The following is a 25,959-nucleotide window of genomic DNA, read 5'->3' as shown; positions in this document are numbered from 1 at the left end:
GCCTCAGCCCAAAGAGAGTCTGGCCTTTCCTGAAAGGTGACCTCCAGACCCTTGGCACAGGAGTGTCCTTGTTGTCCATGGTGAGCCCCTTGGACCATACCTGAGCATTTATGCCAGTGAAGAGACTCATGGTGGGCACTTGATAGTTCATGCTACGGAGATGACGCAGGGTGGAGCCAGCCACACCAACAGTCTTAGGGTGGGGGCTGACCACGCCAGAATGATGGGGCAAGTAATTAGAGGGTTGGGCCTTTGAGCCACATGGTAGTAGCCTGACCTCTGGGAGGGAAAGGGGGCTGGAGATTGAGTTCAACCACTTGGGCAATGATTCCATCAATCATGCCCGCATGATGAAACCCCAATAAAAACTGTGGACACCAAAACTTGGATGAGCATCGCTGGTTGCCAAAGCTCTGTGCATCATGGGTAATACATCTCTGAGGACAATGGAAGCTTCACATTTAGAACCCTTCTAGCCTTTGTCCCATGTGCCTCTTCTTTCGGCTGGTTCTAATTTGTACCCTTTCACTTTCACTATAATAAAACTGTAATCACGAGCAGAGCACTTCCTGAGTTCTATGAGTTGTTCTAGTGAATTATCGAACCCGAGGGAGTCTGTGGGGACCCCCAGATTTGCATCTGGTGTCTGAAGCGAGGGCAGTCTTACAGAGATTCTTCCCTCAGACTTGGCAGTTTGGAGGACTCAGACCTTCACCTGGAGTTTGTCTAACTCTGGGTAATGGCACACTTCTCATTTACGGGGCACTAAAGGAGAATAAAAAGGGAAAGACGAGGTCCCAGCTTAGAAAGAGTTTAAAATTCCACCAATCAAGATAACTAGACAAACGTATGAACAATTTAGAGAGCAATCCTGAAGGAGGCTAAGTCAGATAAACACACTGAAGAGGCCAGGAGGTTAAATATTTACATGTGTGAAGGGGCCTGATACTATTTTTGATTCTCTCTACACAAAGCAAGATGAGTTATAGAGATGAGTGAGGCTAGAGAGCTGACTAGGTGACTGAGGATCCCTGGAAAACTCAGAATCAGGGGACAGAGAGAAGGGAACAACTCTGTGAAGGGGAGCAAAAATGCCACTGAGGTTTTTCTTCCCCCGCTGACATCAGAGCTTTAATTTAAGTCTGAAGTTACTGGAGCCCTGTATTTCACCTCAGCACCCTTTCCTCCCAAAGCACTAGTGGGAAAATCCAGACAGTTCTCCTTGGCAAATCGCTTTCACGTCTTCTCTGGCTGCTGGGGACTTAGTGACATTCTGATTGAACTTTGCCTAATTTTGTCCCCAGGAATTAGGAAATAAGTCTTTTTTTCCCGGAGTGCCCTCATCCTTGGAGTCCAAGCTCAGCCTCTTGGAGTTTTCTGTAGTAAGAGACCCCTTTATTCATCCAGTCCAACTTATCTTGTAGGGTAGAGGATGCTTCTCATTGACCTCTCCTGGGAAGGAGCTCACTGTCTACTAAGACAATCTCCTTCACTTTGAGACAGTTTCAATTCTTATAGATTCCTTTCGTTTGTTAGATTAACTTTTTTCTCCTGAAGATTTCTGCCCATCAGTGGTTCTAGTTTTATTTTCTGGAACAATCTACCAACAAGAGAGATGAAGATGGTAAACACTTATTCAACACCTAATGCGATCCAGGCACAATATCGAGAACTTTACATACGTTATCTTCTTTAATTCTTAAAGCAACTCTGTGAGACAGTACTACTGTTATCCTCATCTTGTAGAGGAGGGAACTGAGGCTACGAGCTTAAGTCCCTTGCTTGAGCTAGAATAGGGTACAGGCTCCTGAGCTGGGATGGGGTGTCACTTACTCAACCCTTTCATGGACCTGACTTAGTCCCATTGAGTACCATTTAAGATATCTTTTACAATGAGTGTTTTATGGCCAATATTTTAATATACGCTCATAAACCTAGCTTTGCTGTGTTTTCTGTATTTTGCTGAATACAGTTATTTTATGCTTTCACTTTGATGTACAATAATCAAGATATCTCCAGAGCCCTTCCTGAATTCTCAATATTGTGCCAACTGAAGTCGACATTGTGGACTTCTCATGGTAACCCCTTAATTCAAATCTGGGTGCGATTCTGCAGCACTGAGCTTCATTTCACTTCTGTTTATCCCTGTGTTTTCTCTCCCCTGTAGTTTTGATCGAAAATATAGATAATTCTGCTGTTCCAAGTCACCTCTTCACATGTATCTTCTGTCATGCTGTGTGTTTACCTGTGTGCTGCTGCCCAGAGAGATCAGGGTCCAATGCAGTTAATTGAAATATTCAAGAAGAATCCAACTCATTCTACGAAAGAGTAATCCCCCCCTCAATGTAATGTGCATTGATTTATGACGATATATTGGCATGGAAACACTGGCACGTTTTGAGAACTTAAATTGCAAGAAGAAAACAAACCTCAAACTTTTTAATGTGAGTCCTGAAAGATTTCCCTTTGGATGTCACCCTGAATGATATTTCGCCCGATGCGTACACACACAACAGAGCACAAAGTGTGGCAATAAAGAGGATTCCACTTACAGGCTGCCCAGGCTCGTCGCCCCCGAGGATTCTGAAGCCAAATCCAGACTCCATCCTGCGAAGGTGAACATCCAGCTCCTTGTAATCTGGACCTGGCATAAGGGAGATCCCATTGAGTAATGAGTCCTGCCTCCTGCCCACCCCCTTAGGAACTGAACACACCGACGATAAATTAATTTTGTGGATGTGATTAATGAGAGTGCTGTTAGAGTCGGTGGAGAGCACAGAGGATAAAAACACATGGTAACAAAAAAGTAGGTATTCCACAACGAGGTGGTCTCAGGATTAAGAGTGACCAACCAAGGGCACGGCTAGGGTATCACCATCGGCAGAAGGACTATACGAATTTTCTGAGTGGAAAAAAAAAATTGATGCCTCTATAATTCTTTATTTTTCTTAGAGCATTCAGATTGCCCTCAAGAAGACTGGCTGTCACTTTGAGGATGTTTTGTCTGACTAGAACGATTGTTTCAGAAGTATGAGAGAACAGATCGTAACGTCCTGGAACCACTTGGTAAAGTACCGCCTAGTAACTTAATAATATCTGTTTATTCCTGGACGCATCCAATTTAGTGTGTGTGTGTGTGTTTGTGTGTGTGTGCGGTGGGGGGCAGATATAAATGTATGGATAACAGAAGTTGTCTCTTTTAAAATTGTAAAAATTAGAAAATGCAAAATTTAAACTTTTCTCTATTGGGTTTTAAGTGAAGTTTTTATTTTCCGACAAATTCTTGTAGGTTTTTCATAATTTAGGGGTAGAATTTTGCCTGGGTCCAAGTGAACTCTTACCCCCAAATATTTTAAAAAGTGGAAGCCACTAGTAGACTATAATTGACCTCACTAGCATATTCCAAAGAAACTAGAAGAGGGATATTTTCCTGCAGTCAGCTCAAAGAACAGAAATGCACTTAAAAATAAGCTGGGAAACTCTCTTGAATGTCATCTTTTTAAACCCTAGAACAAATAAACTAAAACTATAAGAAATCTTTGGACTTTTTAAGGAGAATATGATTTACACTTACCCCTACCCTGGCCCTCTGAACCTTCCTCAGTGCTAAACGCCTCAATCGTCACTGAGTTGTGCCTACCTTCATGGCCACTGTTAGGACGTCCATGGACGATCAGCAATTTGGGGAGTACTTATTAATGCCATCATTTGCTTAAGAAGTATTTAGTGGTCTCCGGGCCTTAATGGTTTAAAGGTATAAGAATTGGTAGAAGCAAGTATTAAGTTGAATTCTCCTTGCTTAAACTGGATGATTTTGGGAATCGGGATGAGATTTCAGAGGACAATCCTCATGGGACAGGAAGCTATGTATGAGCTACTTGGACACAGAGTAGCAGTCATAACTGAGAGATAGACTCAATGAATGACGGTCAGGAGAACCTTTTCCTGACGCTGTAGCAAGTGGGGCTGCTGAAGTGACACAGTAAACAAAGCACAATGATACTGGTCTTGCCTTGGTGCCCTCCAACCTGGGCTGTGCATTCCCAGTGATACATGAAAGGCAAGCCGTTCACTTCTGAAATGTAGGCATAAGCTGATTGCGTGTCTAGTGCTCTCAAAAAGAAGCTGAATCGGGCACATAATCATGTATACGTACATGTATATATTGTGCATGACTCCGTGAACATTCACGTCCTTTTGTGACCAGATCCACATATAACCGAAATCTTTTCCATTGACTAACATAAGACTCAAAGAAGACTAACCAATTGGATCTCCATGCGTTAGTCATCCTTTATGAATTGTGTAATCATTCATATTTTAAAGATGTGAGAACTTAGAAGAATTCAATTCCTATTAAATAGAGTCGGGTGGTAAAAGGAAAAGGAACACTTTGTCCTACACTCTAGGAGTCACAACTGACTTGTGAACTCAGTTGATTCTGGGGTCTACAGCATCATATATGAAATCACACATTGGGGCGTGTACTAAGCCTTTGGGACTCACTCTAGAGGCAAGCGGAGCAGGCCTACAAAATCATAGCAGACACCTGTACTTCTCCCGAGGGAGGCAGAAAGGCATGGGGAGATGACAGATAATGCCAACCACCATTCAAACCTCTACAAGTTGGTTATGATATGACTGCTCACAGCAATCTCTTCTCTAGGTTACTTGAAGCTTAGAGGACTCCAGACCATATACACATAAAATGATACAAAGAGAGCATGATATATTTTTGACCCCAAATGATAGATTTAGCGTATGCTTGACCAGAACTTTCCATCTACTCTTGTAAACATTCTCACTTTGCTTTGCTGCTGGGTATGGTAACTGGGAAACTGTTCCTCCAATGGCTTTAGTGCCAGTGTTGCCTGGGGAACGCTAAAAGGAGTCTACTCTGTGATCCATTTTATTTGGGAAACTGGAAAGCTTTTGCTTAAAGAATGACTCAGGACTCCTTTTTTTTTAAGTAGAAAAATATAGATTTTAGCTAGTTAATTTTATTTAACTCTGAAGAACAGCTATAAGGGCATGTGTCCTCCTCTCCTGTTCTTCACACGCATTTGGTGACATTCCCATCTCCTGACTAGTGCTCTGACCACTCTGGCTTCAAATATAGGCTGATAGGTGCCAGCCACGTCACCTTCAGCCTCCATTCCTTCAGACAGAGAAGGCCAGCTTCATGGCACTTGAGCAAGTAGAGAGAGGCAGAGAGAGACTCATTAGAGAAGTGTGCCAGCAGACGTGATTTATTTTTTATTTCTTTGTTAATTTTGAACACAGACTCAGAGGCTGCAGGGTATGGAAACTTTAGAGAAATAGTCAACTGGAAAAAAAGTTTAAATGATAGATTGTGCCTTAAGGCAATAGTACTTTTTTTTTTAATGGGAAAATAAGAGCTTTTAGAAAGATAATTTTTCTTTGGTTTCTTTCCCCCTATTTGGGTCTGGCTTTAGAAAATAACTAAAATTATATGCAGAAAGCTAGGAGACATTCCTCTTTCTCCTTCCTGCTTTGTTAGCTTTCTTGAAAGATTGTGATGTTACTGATACTTTCCTTTAGTTGCTCTTCTGGCCTGATGACATGTTTAAAATTACTGTATCATGCTTTATCACTTCCCCTGCTAATGCAAGAACTTAAAGCAAAGAAATTCAAGGGCTAACTCTTCACGCCATGTGACAGAATTTAACAAGCACCATCCCTCTCTCCTGTTGGTTTGCAAACCAAGTGCCTGGAAGGTTTTTAGATGAAGGGGACAGGTGGACACCTAGTGGGACCTGAGTGACTTTGGATGTCACTCAACCATGTTCCCACCAACATCCTTTTTTCTCTTTTGCTTTCCTGTTTTTTCTCTTTCTGTGCTCTTTTTCACCTTATTTTTCCTCAGGCTTTTGGCAGAAGTCTCAGACATTGCTTGGTGCAACTCAAGACGAGGCAGTGGTTGTGAAGAAATGGACTAAGGAGAGCCAGAACACTCTTTGGACATTGGTCTTCAATGGCCAGTCATGGCCAGCGTTGATTCTTCCTTGGAAGGTGAGTCTTAGGATCCCTCAGGCATTACGAAATAAACTCTCTTGAGATACTCATTCCAGATGCGACTTTACACTACCCCTGTGGCAAGCTACTAGAACAGAATTTACAGTCCCTATTTATCCTGACCTCCCACTAATATTGAAAAAGCTAACGTGTTTACAAGTAGCAAATGATGGCCACATCCAGGTATCAGGACGGCCTCTGTCATAATAGAGAAAAGAGGAATTTCAAAAGCTGATTCTTATTTTGCACTAAGGCACCAGGAAGGCTTCCCCTGCTTCACGTACCATTGGTCTAGCTTTTGAAAGACATGGCTTTGTACACAGTTTTAGGCAAAAAGAAGGGTGACTGAACACAACCGATTAATTTTATGAATGGATTCAAGCTTCAAAAATGCAAAGAACGGCATTTTTATGGATTAATTTGGCACATGGGATGCTGCTGTAAACACGTCAATTAAATTTTGGTACTTGAATCCCCTTTCATGTTTTAATTAAAACGTAAGTACCATGGGCTTATTATCACAGTTTGGCACAGAGAACGAATTCATTCAAATTCTCCTGCTGGAAAGGGCATTAATGTTTTGGCTTTTCCTTGTAAAAAGATCTAGGAAAGACAGTACGAGGAAGGAATCAGGAGTCAAGGTGGTTACGAAATATGTCCTTGGCTTCTGGATTTCCAATGCACTCCAGATACAGAATGAGTTAAATAGGAATGAAATAGTTTCTGTTGCTTGAGTCTAACATCGCCAGGTGAGTAGCTAATATATTTTTGCCTTAAAAGACTCCCTTCTCTTTACTCTTTTCCTTTATTCCTTTGGTAATGTGAATGTGGCCAGCCGCATTTCAGCTGCAGTTGAAGCCATCTCCCACACTCTATTTGGTTCTCACCCTCAGCCTTCAAACAAACTCAGGCTTGCCCATCCTAAATACTCCCTTGCTCTTCCTGTTTCTTTCTTTCTTAGAACAGCAGTCTCCAGTGGGGCTTTAGCCCCCTCATCTTCACTCTCTCACCTCTGACTTACTCCTGTCTGTCTAGTTTCTCCTCTCTTGGCCTTACTGAACTGCTCTCTTTAAGGTCATTGATGGCATCCTAATGACCAAATCAAATGGCCATTTTCTTATTCCTTATTTTGCTTGATTTCTATGCCTCATTTGATACTGCTGATGTACCCTTTATGACCCCTGATTTCCTTCGTTTCTAAACACGGAAAAGTCTCCTTCCGGAAGTCATTTCTACTCTTGGTTTCTGTGACACTCCACGCCCTGGCTCTCTCGTCTTTGGGAGGAGTTGTCCATTCAAAGGTCCTGACTATGGATTCATTGTTTCTCACTAACATTCTGCCTTGATGATGGCAAAATTATCTTTGTCTATCTATAGCATTCCATTATGCACAGGCTGTAGGAGTTTCTAAATAAATGTTTCTTGAATTTAATTGTTTTAAGATGCTCATCAATTTAGTAGACCTGAGAAACCACAGTATTATTCTACTATGCAGATATCACTTAGCTTCTCAATTACATTATTTAGAACTTCCTACTATCAATTTTGCCTTTGTACCTAAGCATCTTATGCAGCTAAAGTTAGTAAAATACCTTATAATTATGATAAATATATATGAGTCAAAAATCATGACACATAATTTGATAAAGGATATTTTATAAATGTGAGAAGTAGTATGGGAGATCTACTTATTTTGAGGGCAGTCATGATTTTCCAGAATATTTTGATAACTTGTACGGACATTTAACAAAATATTTGGATTGGTTCCTGTTCTGAAAATCTGGATTGCATAGTAGCATAATATACTCAAACTACATAACGTTTCCTTTTTAAGTAACATATATTTTTTGAAATATAAAAACATCATTTTGCATATATATCAAGGTAATCTAAACTATTAGGTGGTTCTTCTTTTGTTTTTAAATAAAGTCCATTCAAAAGCTGAAATTTCTACAAAATGTGCTTGCTGTGGCTAGTAAGCTGAGATTTAGAATCTCTAATTAAATTCTGCTTTCATTTTGTAGCTGTAATTACTAGGTCTCATTTTCCCCCTGGGCATAAGAAATTCTTAAAAATTACAAGGATTTTACAGTCAATGTATAAGAATAACTATGCTTTCAGATTTTTCAGACTAAGCTAAACAAATACTTCAGACATTATTCGAGAACAAAATGCCAAGCAATATCTTCCATATTTCCTACATATCCAAAAAAATGACATGGAAACTTACAGAATGAAATGATCTCAAGCACATAGATTCTCCAAGGGGTGTTAGAACATGCTGAGATGGATAATGAGCTGTCATCATGGAAACACTCTAGAGATGTGTGCTGTGAGCCCAAAGACCTGAAACAGTACTATTATTAAGAAACACTCTTTTCTGCAATTCTTTCAGCATTCTGGCTTTCAATCCAGTGGTCTAATCAGCTGTTCAGAGCACTTCCTAAGAGTAAAAAAAATCTGAATCTTCCTTTTCCTCCTTCATTTCCAATATTAACCTTCAATATTTTAGCCTAAACCAAAATTGGTAAGTATTTCCAGAATGGTTAGGTCAAAACAACTTTTCCCTTTAATTAAATGATTATTACTAAAAGCTCTTAAACTTGAAACCATGATATCCTACTCTAACTTAAAATACTATTGAAATGTAGCATTTTGTAAATAGTATGGTTTAAAAAAATTAAATTGATACAAGTATTTGATGTGAAAATAATTTCGTTCCATATCAGCAAAATTTTTAATAAGTTCTTTGGAAATGTCTAGATTACAAATCTCTTGAGATACTCTATCTTCTAACTTCTATTTATCTGGTTCAGCCCGTCCAATATAAATAAAATGTAAGCTACATAAGGAATTTAAAATTTTTAGTAGCCACATTTTTAAAAGCAAAAAGAAACAGGTATAATATTAATAATATATTTTTTAACCTAATGTAGCCAAAATATTATTTAAGCATTAATCAATATAAGAAATAATTAATGAGACGTTATATGTTTCTTTTGTACTAAGTCTTTGAAATCTGGTGTGGATTTTGCACACATCTTACAGGACATCCAAATTCAGAGCAGCCATGTTTCAAGTGCAAAATAACCTCAAGTGGCCAGAAGCTACTGTACTGGACAGCATGGGTCTACTCAGTCTGGTGGCTTTCTTTGGCACCTGGTTTTTAACCTAGGCTTTTGCTAAAGCATTTTATGAAAGAAATGAATGAATATGACCGTTTTCCTTGTCTCCTTCCTTGGCAGCCCTTTAGGCCCACCTTGGTAAGACTTGCTCTCTACCTTCAATGCGTGCTTCTGTGGGTGAATAAAATTAGCACGGTGATTATATGCTAATAAACTGATACTACTCAGAAGAATGATTTGTTACACAAAATGAAAGACGTTTCATTCACAGGACTGTGAGTACTGAAGAATACTTGCCAGAGGAATCCATTCGAAAACTGGTCCTTGGTGGCACTTGTTCTGGATGGGAAAATGGGGAATTAAAATTGAAATTCATTTATGGCACTTTAAAATTCATCTTCACTTTCTTTTTGCTGCTATTATAACTCACCCCCAATCTTGTGCTCGTGTTTAATGATTTTGCTTTTCCTCTAAAAATCCATGGAAGTCAGGGGACAGGTTTACCCTGTTTGATGTATGTGAACATGTCTGTATGTGTATTTTTCACATGCATGTGAAATAGAAAAATCTAAATCTTTTTAGATCAGAATGGAAAAAAGATCACGATTTCCAAAATATTAAGCCTTGATTTTCATTATAAAAATGCTTATTTGAAAGTTAAATTAATCCAGAACCCGAAATGTACACACAGTAAATGAAGGTCTTTTTAGATTATGTTATGATATTGTATTATCAAGGATTAAAACAAAAAGCGGAAAGTTCAATCAACGGTTGTGTTGATTTATGTATAACAGTCCAAATATTTTGATACTTACAATTATTTGGATAGTTGAAGTTACATACAAGTAGTTGAGTTAAACTGTTTTATTTTCAAAATACAGATCCTTCATGAGAATTATGTCGTAATCTATGCCATGCATAACATAAAAATTCATGGACAAGTGTATAAAATACTACATTTATACTATAATATATACTCTATGAAGCACTATGAAAAAAAATGAGTATTTTATCATTAAATTTAAAAAAACAAGACCAAATTCTGATTGCTTTCTTATTGAGCTTTGTTTGTTTCAAATGGGAGTTCCACACTTTTCAGCAATGAAAATGAACCAGAAGCCTCCTGAGGGCAATGGTGGGGTGTAGCATCGCCAGGCTCTTGGGATTGACTGCTGTACCCTGCCAGCTCACTTCACTCATCACGTGCAGGATGCTCATTCCTGCCAGGCAGTCTGTGTTTTCACAGTAAAGGCAAATCAGCTTTCTAGCAGAACTGTTATTTTTTAAAAAACCTCCATGTTTAGTGTGATTGCTGAGGTTAAGGAATTGCGAAATATCCTTTCATCAAAAAGATTGAGCTGTATCAGGGACAGAGGGCTGCTACCTTCAAAACACTTCGATTAGTTGTAAAACTGACATTTTATATTATCATAATCTCACTGGGACCTACTTGCCATCCAGCAATTACATTCAGTTCACTGCAGCCCTGATGGTCTCCTGTTTATTCATAAAAGTACTTTGGGTTACACTGTCAATTTGTGCCACCAACCAAATGCTTTGACACATTAAATAACTTTTCAATCGAAGGCTGATTTTAGAGTTTATTTCTCACATTTTCTCCCCTGCCTGATTCCAGGAGCATTAAGTTTTAAGCTACTGAATTAAATAAATTTATAAGCTATCAGATTTGATCTAATTTCTAAAATATATGGGAAAAATGTGTCCCCAACTTAACTCTTATTTCACTATCTTTATTACTTAGCTCATATCATGGTAACTTCCTTTATTTAAAAGGATCTTGTTAGAAATCTAAATATGACCATAGTTATTTACAAAGCTCCCTGAAAATACTATTTTTCAAATTAGATTTCCAAATTAAAACCTACGTATTAAAAATGGCAAACACAACTGGATTGACTGATTTTCTTTATCAATATATTATAACTGCAAAGTGATGCACAAATATATTAGAATCTGCAGCTGAAAGGCGAATTTTTTTAACAGATCAAATCATAGCATAAATTAATCTAAGGAAAGCAATAACGGTTTGCCCATGGGAAAAAGTTACAGAAAATTAACCTTCATAGTACAGTCGAAGACATTTAAGATGATAGTGTTATTAAATCTTTTTCTAGTCTTTTATGATTCTAATGCTAAAGTCCCTGGTAAAAGTATCTTAACATTTACATATCATCTTATTTTAATTTTTCACTAAAATAAGATAGTGCTCCGGAGAGCATTTGTGGGTGGTACTTTAAGGCCACTGGACACCAGCAATGTCCAAGCAAGTGAGGTCAGGGCTTGATGGAGCAGCGGGCCGCCGTGTGGATGCTCTCCAGGAAGGCAAGGTGGCCTTTCAGACTCACTTAATAGATGCCTGCAGCCATGGCATCCGTGAATTTCTCAAACCTTTTTAAACCTATTGATACTTCCAGCTTGACTGTGTGAGGAGTTTAATCACGTGGGCCAAGGAGACTGGAGATAGGAAGGCTCAAGCAGAAGCCCTGGAGGGCACAGGATTGGGGCTGTGTTCTGAGCACCATGGGTCTTCTATATCAACCTGGTGTGATGTGGCTCCCATCATCCTTATAGCCTCAAGTGCTGTGCGCAGAGGGTGGGTAATATCTTTATACTACCCCATATTTCTAAGAGGCTCTGCTGTTAGGATGGGGGACAGCCCAAACTACAACCCTTGTTCACTAATAACAAGGCAAGAGCAGCAGAAAAACCGATAGTTTAGAAATACAATGACCCATTTGTGATCAGCCACGAATTCTATGCGCATTACCATACTGAACAATGAAAGAATTCCACGACCAACGACGAACAAGAAAAGAGCAGGATAAAGACCATAGATGTGAAAAACACAACTGTCTGCTTTTGATTGGCTACAAATTATAATTTCATTTCAGGTATAGTACTAAAAACGCTTTGCTCCTCCATTATGCTCTTGACTCGCCAGTGGTTACTTTTGATGGCTACCTTTGGTGAGACACTTTGCTTACTATGGGTTAATGCTTCTTAATTTCTGGAAAGAAATATTGATCGTGTGAGCTCTTTTTGAGGAATTTCTGTTCTAAAGAGGTTATACCATAAGGCACACCACACCAGACGGATCCCTGACACTTTTATGATCCTACATTTGAATGATGGCTTACTGCAAAGGAGTATGGACATGTTGTACCTCATAAATTGTTTATTTATAATAACCAAGGTTCAATGTGAAGAGAAAAAAGTTTGGACAACTTCAGTCATAATTCAACTTGGGTTCACATCAAGGGACAGAATCATGAGGGAAGAGTTTTGGGGAACAAGGATTTTTCTCCTCTGTCTATTTCTGTTGTCAGCCTGCTTGTCTGCTCCATTTCTGAGGCTGCGGTAGGGAGTAAGCCCGAGAAATGGTCCCACGAGCTAAGGATGATAAAACAAACCTTTAGAATAAGTCTGGCTTAAAGAAAAGGGAAGCAACAGACCAGGGCCCTCATTCCCAAGTCACTAAGTTCATTCTCATGATCGAAACTTTATTTTGTGAGATTCCAAAATGAGCCTTAATCATTTTTCTTTGGGAGCAGTTTATGTTGTTTTGCTTGGCGTTAAAAAAAAAAGAGGCACGATAGCGATTCTTCTGCAGTTATGTTAGTATAGTTCTTCCTAGGGGCAGGAAGGCAGAAGAAATTAACTCCCTTTTGGTCCTGTGATTATTGCAGCGTTGAATTTGGTTTATTCTCTGCGATAAGAACGAGACTCAATGGCATAGTACCCACATAAGTGAAGTCTTGCTACCTATGTTTTCTACTTAGTTTGCCATGCTCTAGATTTGTATATATGTACAATTTTCTGGGTATGGAGAGAGTTCACTGGGAGTTTGGCTACCAAGACAAGCCACCATGTAAGTCTTTACCTCAAATTAGGGGAAAAAACATGTATGGGCAAAAATTCAGTCGGCCAAATAAATTAACTTGAAAGACATTATTTATCTGAGTAGGTATTTAAATTTTTATTCATGGCCTGTGCATTTAGATATATGCTCTTCTTGGACACTAATGATGTCTATTTCTTTAATCGCTTATGTCATAAAGGGAAACCATATAATTTATTATTCAAATGAGGACAATCTGGCGAGTAAAAGGGAAGCTATTAATATTATGCCAGGACAGCACAGAGCAGGACTGTCCCAGGCAAATGGCACGTGTAGTCACCTTCGGCAGTCTCATGGGGGTGGGGAGGCTATCATATCAGAAATACATGGTTGAAGAAACCATGCGATCACGTGGAGGAAGAGATGGGAGGTGGAAAGCAGTGAGGGCCTTTAGAAATAGTGTTTTTCAAGGTTAGAAACGGTGTACATAGTCCAACATTCAGAATGTTAGGGTACAAACCGAGACAGTTCAAGCCCTTCCTCTTGTGATTGCAAAGAAAACAAAATCCTTCTTTCATGAGACTCGTGGGAAAAGGACAGAGAAGGGAGAAGCAAAAAACAGCATGGCCTATCCTATTATGAAAATGTGAGTGTTTTCCTTTGCTTTCAGTTTTAAAGAATGCAAGTAATGGAGACAGCAAGAAGTTAGTTATTGACTGAGGCCATTAGGCAAAGAGAAAAGTGATGTTTATCTAAAAGTCGGGGGTAGAGATGGAGGTGGGGAGATTTTTGCTCTTTTCTGGGAATTGCTGGTAATGACAGAGGGTCAATACCTAAATAATTAACATGAAAATCCAGAAACCCATTGGTCAAAACTTCTTTTTGGGATTTTTTTTAGGCATAGTTCTTTTATGTATATAAGCTCTAAGCTTACGTGGAATTAAGTTAGAAAAAAATCTAGTTTTGCACAGAGTTCTCCAACAATGACTAATGAGATTTTTGATAATTAACAGATATTTAGGGCCGGCCCATGGCTGAGTGGTTAAGTTTGTGCGCTCTGCTTCGGTGGCCTGGGGTTTTGCCGGTTCAGATCCCGGGTGCGGACATGGTACCGCTCATCAAGCCATGCTTGGGAGGCATCCCACATGCTACAACTAGAAGGACCCACAGCTAAAATGTGCAACTATGTACTGGGGGGATTTGAGGAGAAAAAGCAGAAAAAAAAAGATAGTTAACACATGACATTCTCCTGATTAAACATCAATTTTGCACATGGAATGAGAAACTATTGGTCAAATTGTCTGTTCCTTCTCTCTTTCTTCAGTCCCATCTCATCACAAGATCTCATGGGGATGGGATATGTTTCTAGTTTTCCTCTCGTAAGCATGTACCTGTCATGTTCTGTTTCATGCAGCTCTAGGATCCTACGGTTGTCTCTGTTTGTTTAAAATCACTGCATTTTTTTTTTGAGGAATACATCTTTATTAAGATGTCCTGTGCATGCACATTAAAATGTCAGCATAATCTAATTATGAGCCAAATGAGGCACAGTAGCATTTACATCATTTGATAAATTTCCGTCATTTGCAGGAGACTGGTGACTTGCATCCAAATACTTCTTGACAGCCTTGATGTAAGAGACCTTCTGAGGCTCTGTACAGCAGAAGCCTGTGGGTGGAGGGACATCCTTTCATTGGGTTCCTGCAGCCCAGTTTTGAACGTGGATGCAGAACCTCCCGTTAGCTTTAGACCTGTTGTCAGGAAGGACACTGTGAGACACCCGTAGGCCAAGGAAAATGTCAAAGGGCTGCGTTTAGAGAGCTTTGGGGAGGATTTCCTTTCATACTTCCCCTGGTCCTCCTGATTTTTCTCTCAGGAAAAAGTTGCGGGACTCAAGAATAAAGAGAGCCAAATCTTAACATTACGCATGTGATGTAAAGGAATAAGAATAGGAGTGGTTCACGATCAGAATCTTGAATATGGGTCTTGTGTTTGGATGCATACATTTCATGACCATTAAAAAAAAATAACCTATTTGAAGATGATGAGAAATAGACTGAGCTTTCTCCTCATTCATTAAAACTTTTTTGGGTATTGTTCTCGAAACTTATGAGAGAATGAAACATTTCCATACTTGGAAACAGGAAAAAGTCTAGAGGGCTGTTTTGTTCTTTCTAGACACTCGCGTGTCCACAAGCAGAGGGCACCGACCAGCTCTCCAGAGACCAGGCAGAGCGGCACCTGGCTTTCTTTGGGTCTCCCTCACCTTGAGGGTAGAGGTCTTACCTTGATGGGATTTCTGCATTTCATTCACACTCCATTTAGTGTTATGAAATAACATGGTAGAAAAGAAAAGGATGGGAAAGGAAATGAGCTTGCCCTCTTTGGCTTCCTAGGAGTGGTGACCCTGAAAACATGACCGTGACCCTAGAAACATTGGAGTGAGCTGAGGAGAACAAGAAGTGGGGACGCGATGAGAGAGGCACGGGAGGAGGAGGATGTGGGCACTGATGCGGGCGAGGCGGCCAGGCAGGGAGTCAGGATGTTTGTTGTCCCTTTGGCTGCGGAGGCAAAGGGGACAAAGGGCTCCCAGAGGAAGACTGAGAAAGCCATGGAGGGGAGGTGCGGTGGACTGGTTTGCTCGGTTTGTGCCAGGTGAGCAGCGGAAAAGCAATGCACAGAAACAGCGCTGCAGGGGCTGGAGAGAGAAATGAGAATTCTTTGAGGGTTGAAAAGAAGGTCACGCACATTTCCTGCTCAGAAACGGAGGGCACGACTCTACCAGACACCATAAACAGCAGACAGAATAAACACCAAATTGCCTTCATCCTGCGTAATAAAGCCTTGCGTTGGTCAGGAAACTGCAAAGCAGGAGGAAGCATTTCTTGATGAGCCCCCAATGTCACCAAAAAATTAAACAAGTCAAGGACCCGAGGATGATAATTTAATCCTGCAGTGCGTGAGAATTTCTCCTGCATCTTGAGCTCCACATGTTTACGTATTCTTCTTATTTTCCCAGTTAAATTTGTGAGAGCAGGACATACTACCCATCTTTGGATCTCCCCACAGTATTGAAAGTAAAGTGAATATTCAATAAATACTTGATTATTGAAGCAGAAAAGGTATTAAGAACTGTGCTGCAATCTTTTCATTTTTTTTAAGTTTAAGGAGCATTAATACCTGAATTCATACCTTACCCTATCTTACACAGCTAAAAATACCTACTTTGTTCATAGTCTACCACAGCAAAGACTCTCTAACTATACAATCCTTTACAGACATTTCAGTTGTTCATTCAGAGGGGAAGAATGGAATACAGCAGCCCTGACATAGCCGATTATTTACAAAAAAGAGGTAGAGGGGAGATTCATTTTGGTGAGAATGATTTCTCAGTGGCCTGCTGTCCTGACTATTTTATCAACCAAAATTACTTCTATAAAGAGTTGTAGAGGACGGGGAAAAGGCATTATGTCTACTTTTTCCCTTACCAGCTGGGTGCGTAATTCTTAGCCCCTGCACTCATCAAAGAGTAAGAAGATTTGAGATCCTCTGAGATCACACATGATTTAAAATTGGCTACTTCAGATGATAAAGTTGGAAAGAAGACATTGGCGGAACACGCCACCATGGAAATCAGTGGACCACCAATGGGAGTGCCAGGGACCAATCCCTTCTCACTCAGCTGGGTTCCTTGATTGTTTACTCAGTTCCTAGCACACTGTGTCTTTCCCTCACAGATTATACATTTTTGTCATTCAGATCCCTGTCCTCTAACATCAGGAGGCGGTGACCCGTTAGATGGCGAAAACAGGCACAATCAATGTACATGCAATTTTAAAAACCTTTGTTTTCTAATATTTATAAAGTACAATGAAATAATTTTAGAAGACCTTCAAATAGGATGACAAGCGCATACATGATATTTTATGACTGAACTTTCAACGGGCCCTACTGTATAAGTGAGAAGCAGAAGTTTTGGGCAGAAACGATGGGCCCCTGGTTCTTTGCTGCTTTTGGAACTGTTATATTCATGACCATGAGTTGGAAGGACTTGCCTAACATTTTACTCTTAGCCCTAAATTCTTCTATGGCCGCATTCACAGCTCTAAGAAAAATCTAAGCTTCAGACTCAAGACCAGATTAAACGAAAAAATAATCCGAAACATTTCTTCTTCTTATTTGGTGACTTCAATAAAACTAGCAACCTCCTTTGCCTCCGTCAAATACATTCCGGATTCTCCTCAGGGGCAAAAAAGTAGGAAATAAAATTTAAAACCAAAAGATATAAGCTTTTTTTTTTTTTTTGAGTTGACAGATTTTTTTTTTTTTTTAAGAAAAGTTTAGATCAGCTGGCTTTCCTTTTGAGATGCTTTCTGAACCTCAGAATATAAAATCATGCCAGATCAGTTCAGCCTCAATATATCTTCCGGGAGGGCCTCAGCTATTATTAATGTACCCTTGTGTTCCATAGCTTTCACTTACGCCTACTTTCATAAATGGCTCTAGATTTCTCGTAGAGCTCGTAAGGGTCAGGCTTCCGGGGGTCAAAGGCCTCTGTTGAGTCAGGAAAGGAACTCCGGTGAAGGGCCGGTGGGAAGGGCAAGTTCTGCGGGATGGCCGGAGCAGACAAACTTGTCTGAGGACTACCTTGATTCTCCCATCGGTCCATCATCTGCAAAGTGAAGGAGAACAGAGAAAACGACTGACGATGAATTCCATTTTGTGATTTCCCTTGTCACTCACAGACCACAGCCCTCACCTCAAGTTAGACTTTCTTGCCCTGCAGACTTTTCTTCCACGAAACATTTAAAACTTTGGTATATGTGCCTTGAGAGAAAAGATTCTATTTCTATACAAAAGATTCTATTTCTATACAATAGACGTCTATACGATAGACGATTGTAAATACAAGTGGCGGCTGATACTTGAATACCAGCTTATTTAACCTTGTCACCTAGAAGCTGAAAATCTTCAGCAAATCACTTAATCTCTCTGAATCTGGTTTTCTTTTCCTCTGAAATAAAGATAACATGTATCTCAAGATAATTGATGTGTAAGCGTGTAGAATGGAATGATATTATTCCTTTTCCAAGATGGCCCTAATACATTACACCATTTTGACTAAACCGGAAGAAGTCTGCAGGCGTGCATTTGACACCCACACATATCCCTGTACTGGAACATTCAGTCATTCTCCTTATAGCTTATAAGGAAGGATACAACCATCTGGGATTTATGAATTGTTCAGAGTCTTCTGTGAAGCCTCATTTACTGCTAATCTGGCAATTTCTTCCCTAAAATGCTGCCGCTGCTGCCGCCATAATTTACTGAAGATCTATAGAACATGTCCCAGCCTACGGTGCTCTGTCACACACATCCTCTTCTTTAGTCCTCCCCATTGCATCGAGAGGGAGATAAAGCAGAGACTAATGTCCTTCCTTCAAGGAGAAAGCCAGGTTCCCCGGGATGGCCTATTTCTACCATCAACTTCACCTCCACTCAACAATCAACCAATTGATTCCTTAATCAAACTCAACATCTACTTTCCTGCTTTGAATAAACCCATTTTGTGTAAAATTAGATGAGGTTACCCTCCTGCCAAAATTGAGCATAGTCCTCAGGATAAGGGCCAAACCCCCTGGCAGGGCCTTCTCAGCTCCTCACTGCCCAGTTTCCGCTGACCTTTCTCACAGCCTCTGATGGCGTCTCCTCTCATCCCCGAGGACCCTTCAGGTTCTCTCCTACCTCTGAACATTTGCATACTTTCTTAATTTCTCCTTTTACTTGCAAAGCGTGCCCATTTTCTTCTCTTCCATCTCCCTTCCTCATTGTACCTGGCTTCTAGATTCAGATGAGACGTCCCTTCTAGAAGGCCTTTACTGACCATTCCTGGTCTGGTCGCACAGCACCTGCTGCCCACCCCTCACACCACACCCAGACCATGTCTGGGACACAGCCTGCAGGGGACACAGTCTTTCTCATTGTTGCATTACCAACACATACTAAGCGCTCAGAAAATGTCAACTTAGTGAATGAATGAAATCATCAATAAAATATGGTCACCTGTTCCTTATTTTTAAATCTGGCTGACTCATAACTGTTCTTTTTTTTAAACTAGTTTTGATACACACCATTTTGGCAGGATTATCCCTTTCTGTCCCCTGCTGCACTGTCCTGCTTCTGTTTTCACACTGGTTATATTTTGGTCAGGGCTTCAACAGCAGCTCTGACCTGTCAATCATAAATATTTTAAAGCTGGGGGGATGAGAGGTACCAGGTACCGTGCATGTTGTGGTGTAACATCAAGTTCACCATGACCTGCTCACCTCCCTGGGACTGTGGCAGGGATGGGTAAGCCAGCAAATAGGAAAGAAATGGGTCCCTGACCCTTCTCTCAGTAAGATTGGTACTATGGTCTGAATGTCTTAGTACCCCCCAAACTGATATGCTGAAATTCTAACACCCACGGTGATGGTCCTAGGAGGTGGGCCCCTGGGAGGTGATTAGGTCATAAGCATGGAGCCCTCATGAATGGGATCAGTGTCCTTATGAAAGAAACCCTGGAGAGCTCCCTAGTCCCTTCTGCTGGGTGAGGTTACAGAGAAAACATGGTCATCTAGGATGTGGGCTCTCATCAGACACTGAATCTGCCCGTGCCTTGATCTTGGACTTCCCAGTCTCCAATACTGTGAGAAACGAAATTCTGTTGTTTCTAATTCACCCAGTCTATGGTATTTTGTTACAGCAGTCTGAAGGGACCAAGACAATTGGCTTCATTTTAATTTGTTTTTTATATGGCTACTGACCAAGGTTTCATTTGAACAAATGTTCAAGGATGGACAACCCCTAGTTGAGGTTCCCTAATACTAAACATAATCTCTACGAGTGCAGAGAGCTCCAGCAGCACACCCTGGGTCAGAACTAATCTAGAACTATAGTGGGAGTGCTTTTTTACATAATAATACATTGAGGAGAGTAACTGGCTGATTTGCTTGGAGGTTGGGCTAATTTTCTGCTCAGTGAGCCTTTTGCTTCCATTTAGTAAAAATCCTTAAATATACACTTCGTAATTTATTTGATAGCAAAACTCATCTGGGAACCCATGCTGGGTTCCTCTAGCCCTCCATTCTCATGTATCTTTGTGATGATGGAAAGACTCACATTTGTGGCTAAAGTCATATTCTTTTTTATTTTTCACTTTAACTGACTTGAGGTACTATGTAGATGCATTCTGGCTGTGACTGTCTCCCTTCTGTTTCTAAACATAAGATACTCAATTCTAAAAAGTAAATAAACTAGAAATACGGTCTGAGTGGCTACAGTATCCCACTTGTCATCATAGGGCTTCAGCAGATGTCTATTTCTCCCTCCTGTCTCCCAGTGAGCTTATGTGATACCCACAGAAGTCTTGCTGGTATCTCTGTGGTTCTCTACAGTCAGTGGAGCAACATGCTTCAGCTGACATATTAGTATTTCTAAAAAACACACTTAAAATACAGAACAAATAATGCTTTGGGCACTGTTTGGGAAAGTTCCTGTGGCAGATTGACAAATTCTACAACTTCTGTAGCACAGAGATGGGGGAATTAGTCAAGACTCCAGTTCATGCTTAGTAAAGCATTCATGTCTTGCTTTGACATTCATCAACCCTCGAGTCACTCTGTCAGGCTTTCTTAAAAGACCGTAGAGCAGAAAATCACTGCGCCCAAGAGGTGACTGAAAGAGCAGACCCACAGTCCTACGCCTCCCCACCCCCCAAACTGAGTTGTTCGTTCATCCCCACCCAGAAGACCATGGAGAAAACCATCTGCCCTGGGAGTGGAGTCACCCCCTGCTCCCTGGGGCTGTGTGCTGATCTGACAGCACCTTTGAAAGGCGCTCTCTGTTGACCTCTCCTTACTTTCTTAGACAACCTGGTCTTTGGACTTTGCTTTCTAGCTGGGACACTCTGTGCTCACTTGTTCCTCTCAACCTTCGTGAACCTCCCAGATTCTGATCCTGTCCCCTGCCCAGGTCCATACACCTCACTTGCTCTACCCACTGTCCTCCTGGCCTTGACCTGTCTAGAGTTCTGCTACCTGCAAGGTGTTTACCTCTCACGGGGCTTCCGATTGGGTCTTGTCCAGCCCAGTGGTGTCCATACCTAGGCCAATATTTACTAATATCACACTAGAGTAAGGAAAAATCAAGTGAAGTTGTTTTCTATATCTGGGAGAAGCCTGGCACCTCTTCTAGGCTTGGTGAATGAATGAACGCCTGACTGTATGAAAGGACAGTCGCTGAAACATCAGCGGACAGAGTGGACATACAGTCCACAACAGAAAAACCCACCCAGGGTGTGGTTAATTGTTTTAACCCCACCTTCTGATTCTGGAGTGCACAGTGGGAGCAGAGGGCTTGCGCACAAGGCAGGTTTTCCCTCCCTCCCCCTATCCACCCATGAAATACTCTATCTAGAAATCATTTGCTTCCTAGAGAAGCTGAGGTGGTCTGAACACATGCCCTCACTATTTTACGGCAGGACTTGGGGGTGAAGGCATCCGGCTTGATTCTGTACTTCAAGATGAACTTGGATCCCTTCCAGAAGGAGAGAGTGAGAGCTCACTACAGTTAGTATATTACTTGTTGAACAGGAAGCGACAATTTTGTGGTGGATTAGCTTCAGCTATGGATCAGTAGGTTAGGGAGGAGGGGAGATCTCACTCAAGATAACATTTCCTTATCCTGCCTAAGGATGTCATCAACCCTCCTCAGAGGAGTTTATAAATCCATAAACTGTGGGTATAGACTTACATATTTGTTTAAGTGAATAGTTTAGCGAACCACGCTCATTTTATAGACTAATTAATTTATTCAAGGTGTATGCATGGAGGGTTTGCTTTATAGGATGACAGTAGGTTATATTTTTGAGCTGAACATATAGAGTCACTGTTTTAAGCAGCTTACATGGATTAACTCATAGATTCTTCACAAGAACAATATGAGAGGGGTATCATTATTGTCTCCATTTTACAGATGTAGAACTTGAGATAGTGACAGGCTAAGTAGCTAGTTGAAGGCCACATAGCCAGTAAGGAGAAGAAGCAAAATTTGAACGCGGGCAGTATGTTTTCAGAGCCGGCACCCTAAAAATAAACCATATACTCTTCTCCCTCTCATTAGAGTTCTCAGTCTAATGAGCTTCTGATAGATACATGGAAGACACTAAGTCTACAGTCCTCTATCTCCACTCAGTCCAGGACCTGGAAGTCCAAGCCTTAGCTTCGGCAGGGATGTATGGGTTAGGATTAATTGTAAATTGAGTTCTGTAAAATCTTTTTTGGAATTATTAACTATGGATGTAATTACTATAATGACAGAAAATGCTGTAATTATGCCAAACGGCATAATTTGTGTAAATGTGGTACATATAAGGAAATCACTAGATTGCATAATTGTAAGCACCATGATGAGGTTGCAAGGTTTCTTGTTAAATCAGATAAAGACGTGTGTAATCACAGAGCACAGATTTAACTTTGATGGTGAAAAGAAGGAATCATTTAGATCTTGGTCAAGATAAAACAAATTTCATTTTAAACATTTTTAAATACCTCTTTTGAAAATCACATGCGTCACTAAGTGGTTTACCAAGCCCAGATAGGACTGGTTTTCCCATTTGATATTCTCTGTGGACCAGAGGAGCCAAATCCTAAACAAGGACATGCTTGGGGAGAATGTTTTGCAGGCCGACAGCACCAGTCCCTCATCCTCAGCTCCTGGCTTCCTCATCTCTCTTTGAGAGAAAGCTGTAGCTCAGGAAAATTATGGGTCTCAATAATATTCTATTTTCACATGTCTTCAAACCATTTTCAAGGCATGTTATTTAATTAAGCCAGTTATTGCGCTTGAAAAGTAGGAAAAATTATATTATCTCCATTTCTAAAATGAGAAAACCAATCAGCAAAAGAAATCAGAGAAGCATACAATTAACCCAAGAATTTCCCACTCACTGGCCAGACTAGGGGCCACTTTCATCTGAACTGCTGACTGTGAGAGGAAAGAAAAGAAGTAGGTGGAAGATGCGATTCTCTTGAGTTCTTTTTGACTTGAACCACCTTGCTATTGTGCTCTTCCCATCGTGGGTTTTATATATTCCAGTTAGAGCAGACAATTCCCACATACCATAAAATGGGATCCCAGAAGACCAGTCCCAGCTCCTGGGACTTGGGCAATTACTAGTTTCAATCTAATGGCAAGATAGATGGCCATTTAGAGACAGGTGAAGACCATCTCTGACTGTGAAGCCAACTTGACTAACCTAGCCTCACAAAGAGATTATTAAAATCCACCAGCCTCCTACACCAGCATCAACATTTCAGGATGCTTCATACAGGAAGTAGGCCCAGAGAGGTCAGGTGATGGTAGAGATCACCAGCACGTGAAGATTCAGGAGCACCCTTTGAGGGACTGTCAGATTTGGCGGAAAAAATATATAAATTTTCACACACACAGACATACGTACACACATATATATTTAGTTCTGTATGTATTAAAATGTAAATATAAATATACAAACATATATAGAGCTAAATTTCTGGTGGAACAGATTTAATTTGCTGGTCAAGACCTCTGGACTCATAATTTGCATTGTTTCTAAAACTTCCAGGTTATAAAACCTATAGTATTTCTAACAGGGGGAAAACAAAGTTTTCTAGAGTATTTTCAGTATGCCATACTGAATAGTGTTAATGCTCATTTTGTAGGAACATTAAAAAACAGGCAGAATAGTCTTTATAAGAAAGTAAGATGAATTATTCTTCTATTTGTAGGACAAATATGAGACAAAGGGACACAGAGGACTTGTTCTTTTGACATCAGAGAGGAAGAGATTTTGAGGCCACTCAACTCAACCATTACTTAATGGGACTGCAATAATAACTAGAAATAAAGAAAGAAACATAATAATTCCAACTTACAGGCTTTGGAGTTTTCCATGGAGAAAAGAAACCTGTAATAAAGAAAACAATATTTGAACTCTGAAAATATACCCCACTGTCACTTACGGGTGGCATGATATTAACATAATTGCAAGTTACTTTAAATTAGTTAACAGCAAACAATAAGAGCAACAATAAATTCTGCCTGGCTGTGTAGCTTTCTTCAAAGATCCCAAAGAACTTCATTGGGATTATAAATATTAATGATTCTAAGAGCAGTTTCTTATTTGACAGCTGAGAATTCTGAAGCTCAGAGAAGATGCGTAACTACATTGCAAATAGTCAGCCACATTACAAGATCTAAGATTGAGTCATCTTTAGGGATTTCTGTCTCACAGCCGTAGCTGGAGAATGAGAGCGAGAGAGAGAATATAGATAGAAATTTAGATTTTTAAAGGCAAACACCTGTACTTAGTATAAGAAATAATTCTGCTTTATGTACTTGCTTTATGTGGTTAAAAATCAATCAATAAGCCCTCATTAGTTCTAATTAAAAAATAATGTATATACTTATTTTATGAATAAGATTCTAGGATAACTTTTCATGGGACTGCTCTCCCACTGAGATCTTCTCTAGAGCAGATATCTACTTTATTATCCTTCTACCCTAGGGTTTGCATAACGTTTTGCATGAAAAAGGAACTCAAAAGATTTGTTAATTGAATGAATCATATATCATCAAACTCATGCTTTTTTCAACTTATTGAGCCCATTCAATGACCAAAAATGGTACGATGGATTGACTCTGTTGGGATCCAAATGACCATTAAGGTAATTAAAAGGATAGATTAACTCCCTTATATTTTTTCCTTTATTATTATTTTATCATATAGAATCAGTTAAAAAAACAAGCTTAAAAATAATGAAAGAGGGGCTGCCATATACCAACCCTAGCAAATCAAAACATCAGCTAGCATTCAGAACAAAATTACTTTCTTTTCATATTATATCTTCTTTTTTTCAATGATTTTACTCAGTGTTAGGCGGTATCTGATAAAATGTCCAACAAAAAAAGAAATAGTGAAAATATGCCACATACCACGTTTACCACCTTCAAAACTGGGATTTGTACAAAATGGGGATAGTTGAAAACCATAACCCATTTATAGGAAAGATCTACAGAAATCTGGACTCACAGTTAGCTAGATGATTATGCAATCCAACCCAGGAACGGCATAAGTACTAATCGCACCTCAACACACAGCTGTAAAGAACTGATGCTTCATTGTATGTAAAGAGTGAACGCATATAATCCACCACATTTCTGAGCTCTCCCTGGAACCTAGAGTTTAATTTCATGCTCAAGTGTCAGAACCATTTTACCGAAGTAGATCGGTAGAACAAGCCTACTTTCTCACATACTCTGTACATTCTCATCTTTCTTTTCAACTGATGAAAACAATTCTCTTCAATGTGTGGTTTGATTATAATTTAAACATAAGGATTTAATCACATCCTTTTTAGAAATAGCTGCGAGTAAAAATTACAGATAAACAGAAACATTTATCTCCTTGACTCATTCTGTAAAATGCCAACGAAAACAATTTGACCACTAATTATAAAGTGAAAAAATTTGAAACCTTTTGGTCAATTAACTGTTCTTTTCAGTGAACGATAAAATTTATTTGCTGTTTTATGGAATTGCTAGCAACAGTTCTTTTGAGAAAAGATGTCATTTATACATTCTCACAATGTCAAAACATTCAATTATTTCCTCTGCTTTCTGTGTGTTGTCACTTTCTTCTGGAGCGCTGGAACAGATTTTGAATATTTGCCTTCTTATATTTATTCAACTCTGGGAGATTCTTAGACTTTGAAACAGATGTATTGAAAATGGTTCCTCTGTTATGGAGTTCTCCTCTCCACAAGGGACACTATCTTAAAAGATAATTATTCCTCCTATGGAAAAAATGTATAACCACCTGACCTGTCAGCAGTGATGGTGCCAGAACTAAAATGGCCT

At 39.9% G+C, this 25,959-nt stretch overlaps 1 protein-coding gene across 18 annotated transcripts in view; it reads right to left on the bottom strand.

Moving 5' to 3' along the window:
• The window catches only part of MAGI2 (membrane associated guanylate kinase, WW and PDZ domain containing 2), a 1,262,944-nt gene that overhangs the window by 153,659 nt on the left and 1,083,326 nt on the right, over positions 1–25,959 (bottom strand). For 7 of the 18 annotated variants that reach the window (XM_070265334.1, XM_023640142.2, XM_023640145.2 and 4 more), the window contains 4 exons: positions 23,976–24,007; positions 17,503–17,692; positions 9,459–9,500; positions 2,553–2,644 (listed from right to left, as the gene is read on the bottom strand). In XM_070265334.1, the coding sequence (XP_070121435.1) occupies positions 2,553–2,644; positions 9,459–9,500; positions 17,503–17,692; positions 23,976–24,007 (356 nt within the window). The remainder of the gene's footprint in view (positions 1–2,552; positions 2,645–9,458; positions 9,501–17,502; positions 17,693–23,975; positions 24,008–25,959) is intronic. The other 11 variants (XM_070265337.1, XM_023640143.2, XM_070265325.1 and 8 more) reach the window with 3 other exon arrangements.

This window comes from Equus caballus, chromosome 4, assembly GCF_041296265.1.
Source record: "Equus caballus isolate H_3958 breed thoroughbred chromosome 4, TB-T2T, whole genome shotgun sequence".
Lineage (NCBI taxonomy): Eukaryota > Metazoa > Chordata > Mammalia > Perissodactyla > Equidae > Equus > Equus caballus.
This window is presented reverse-complemented; position numbering and strand designations above follow the sequence as displayed.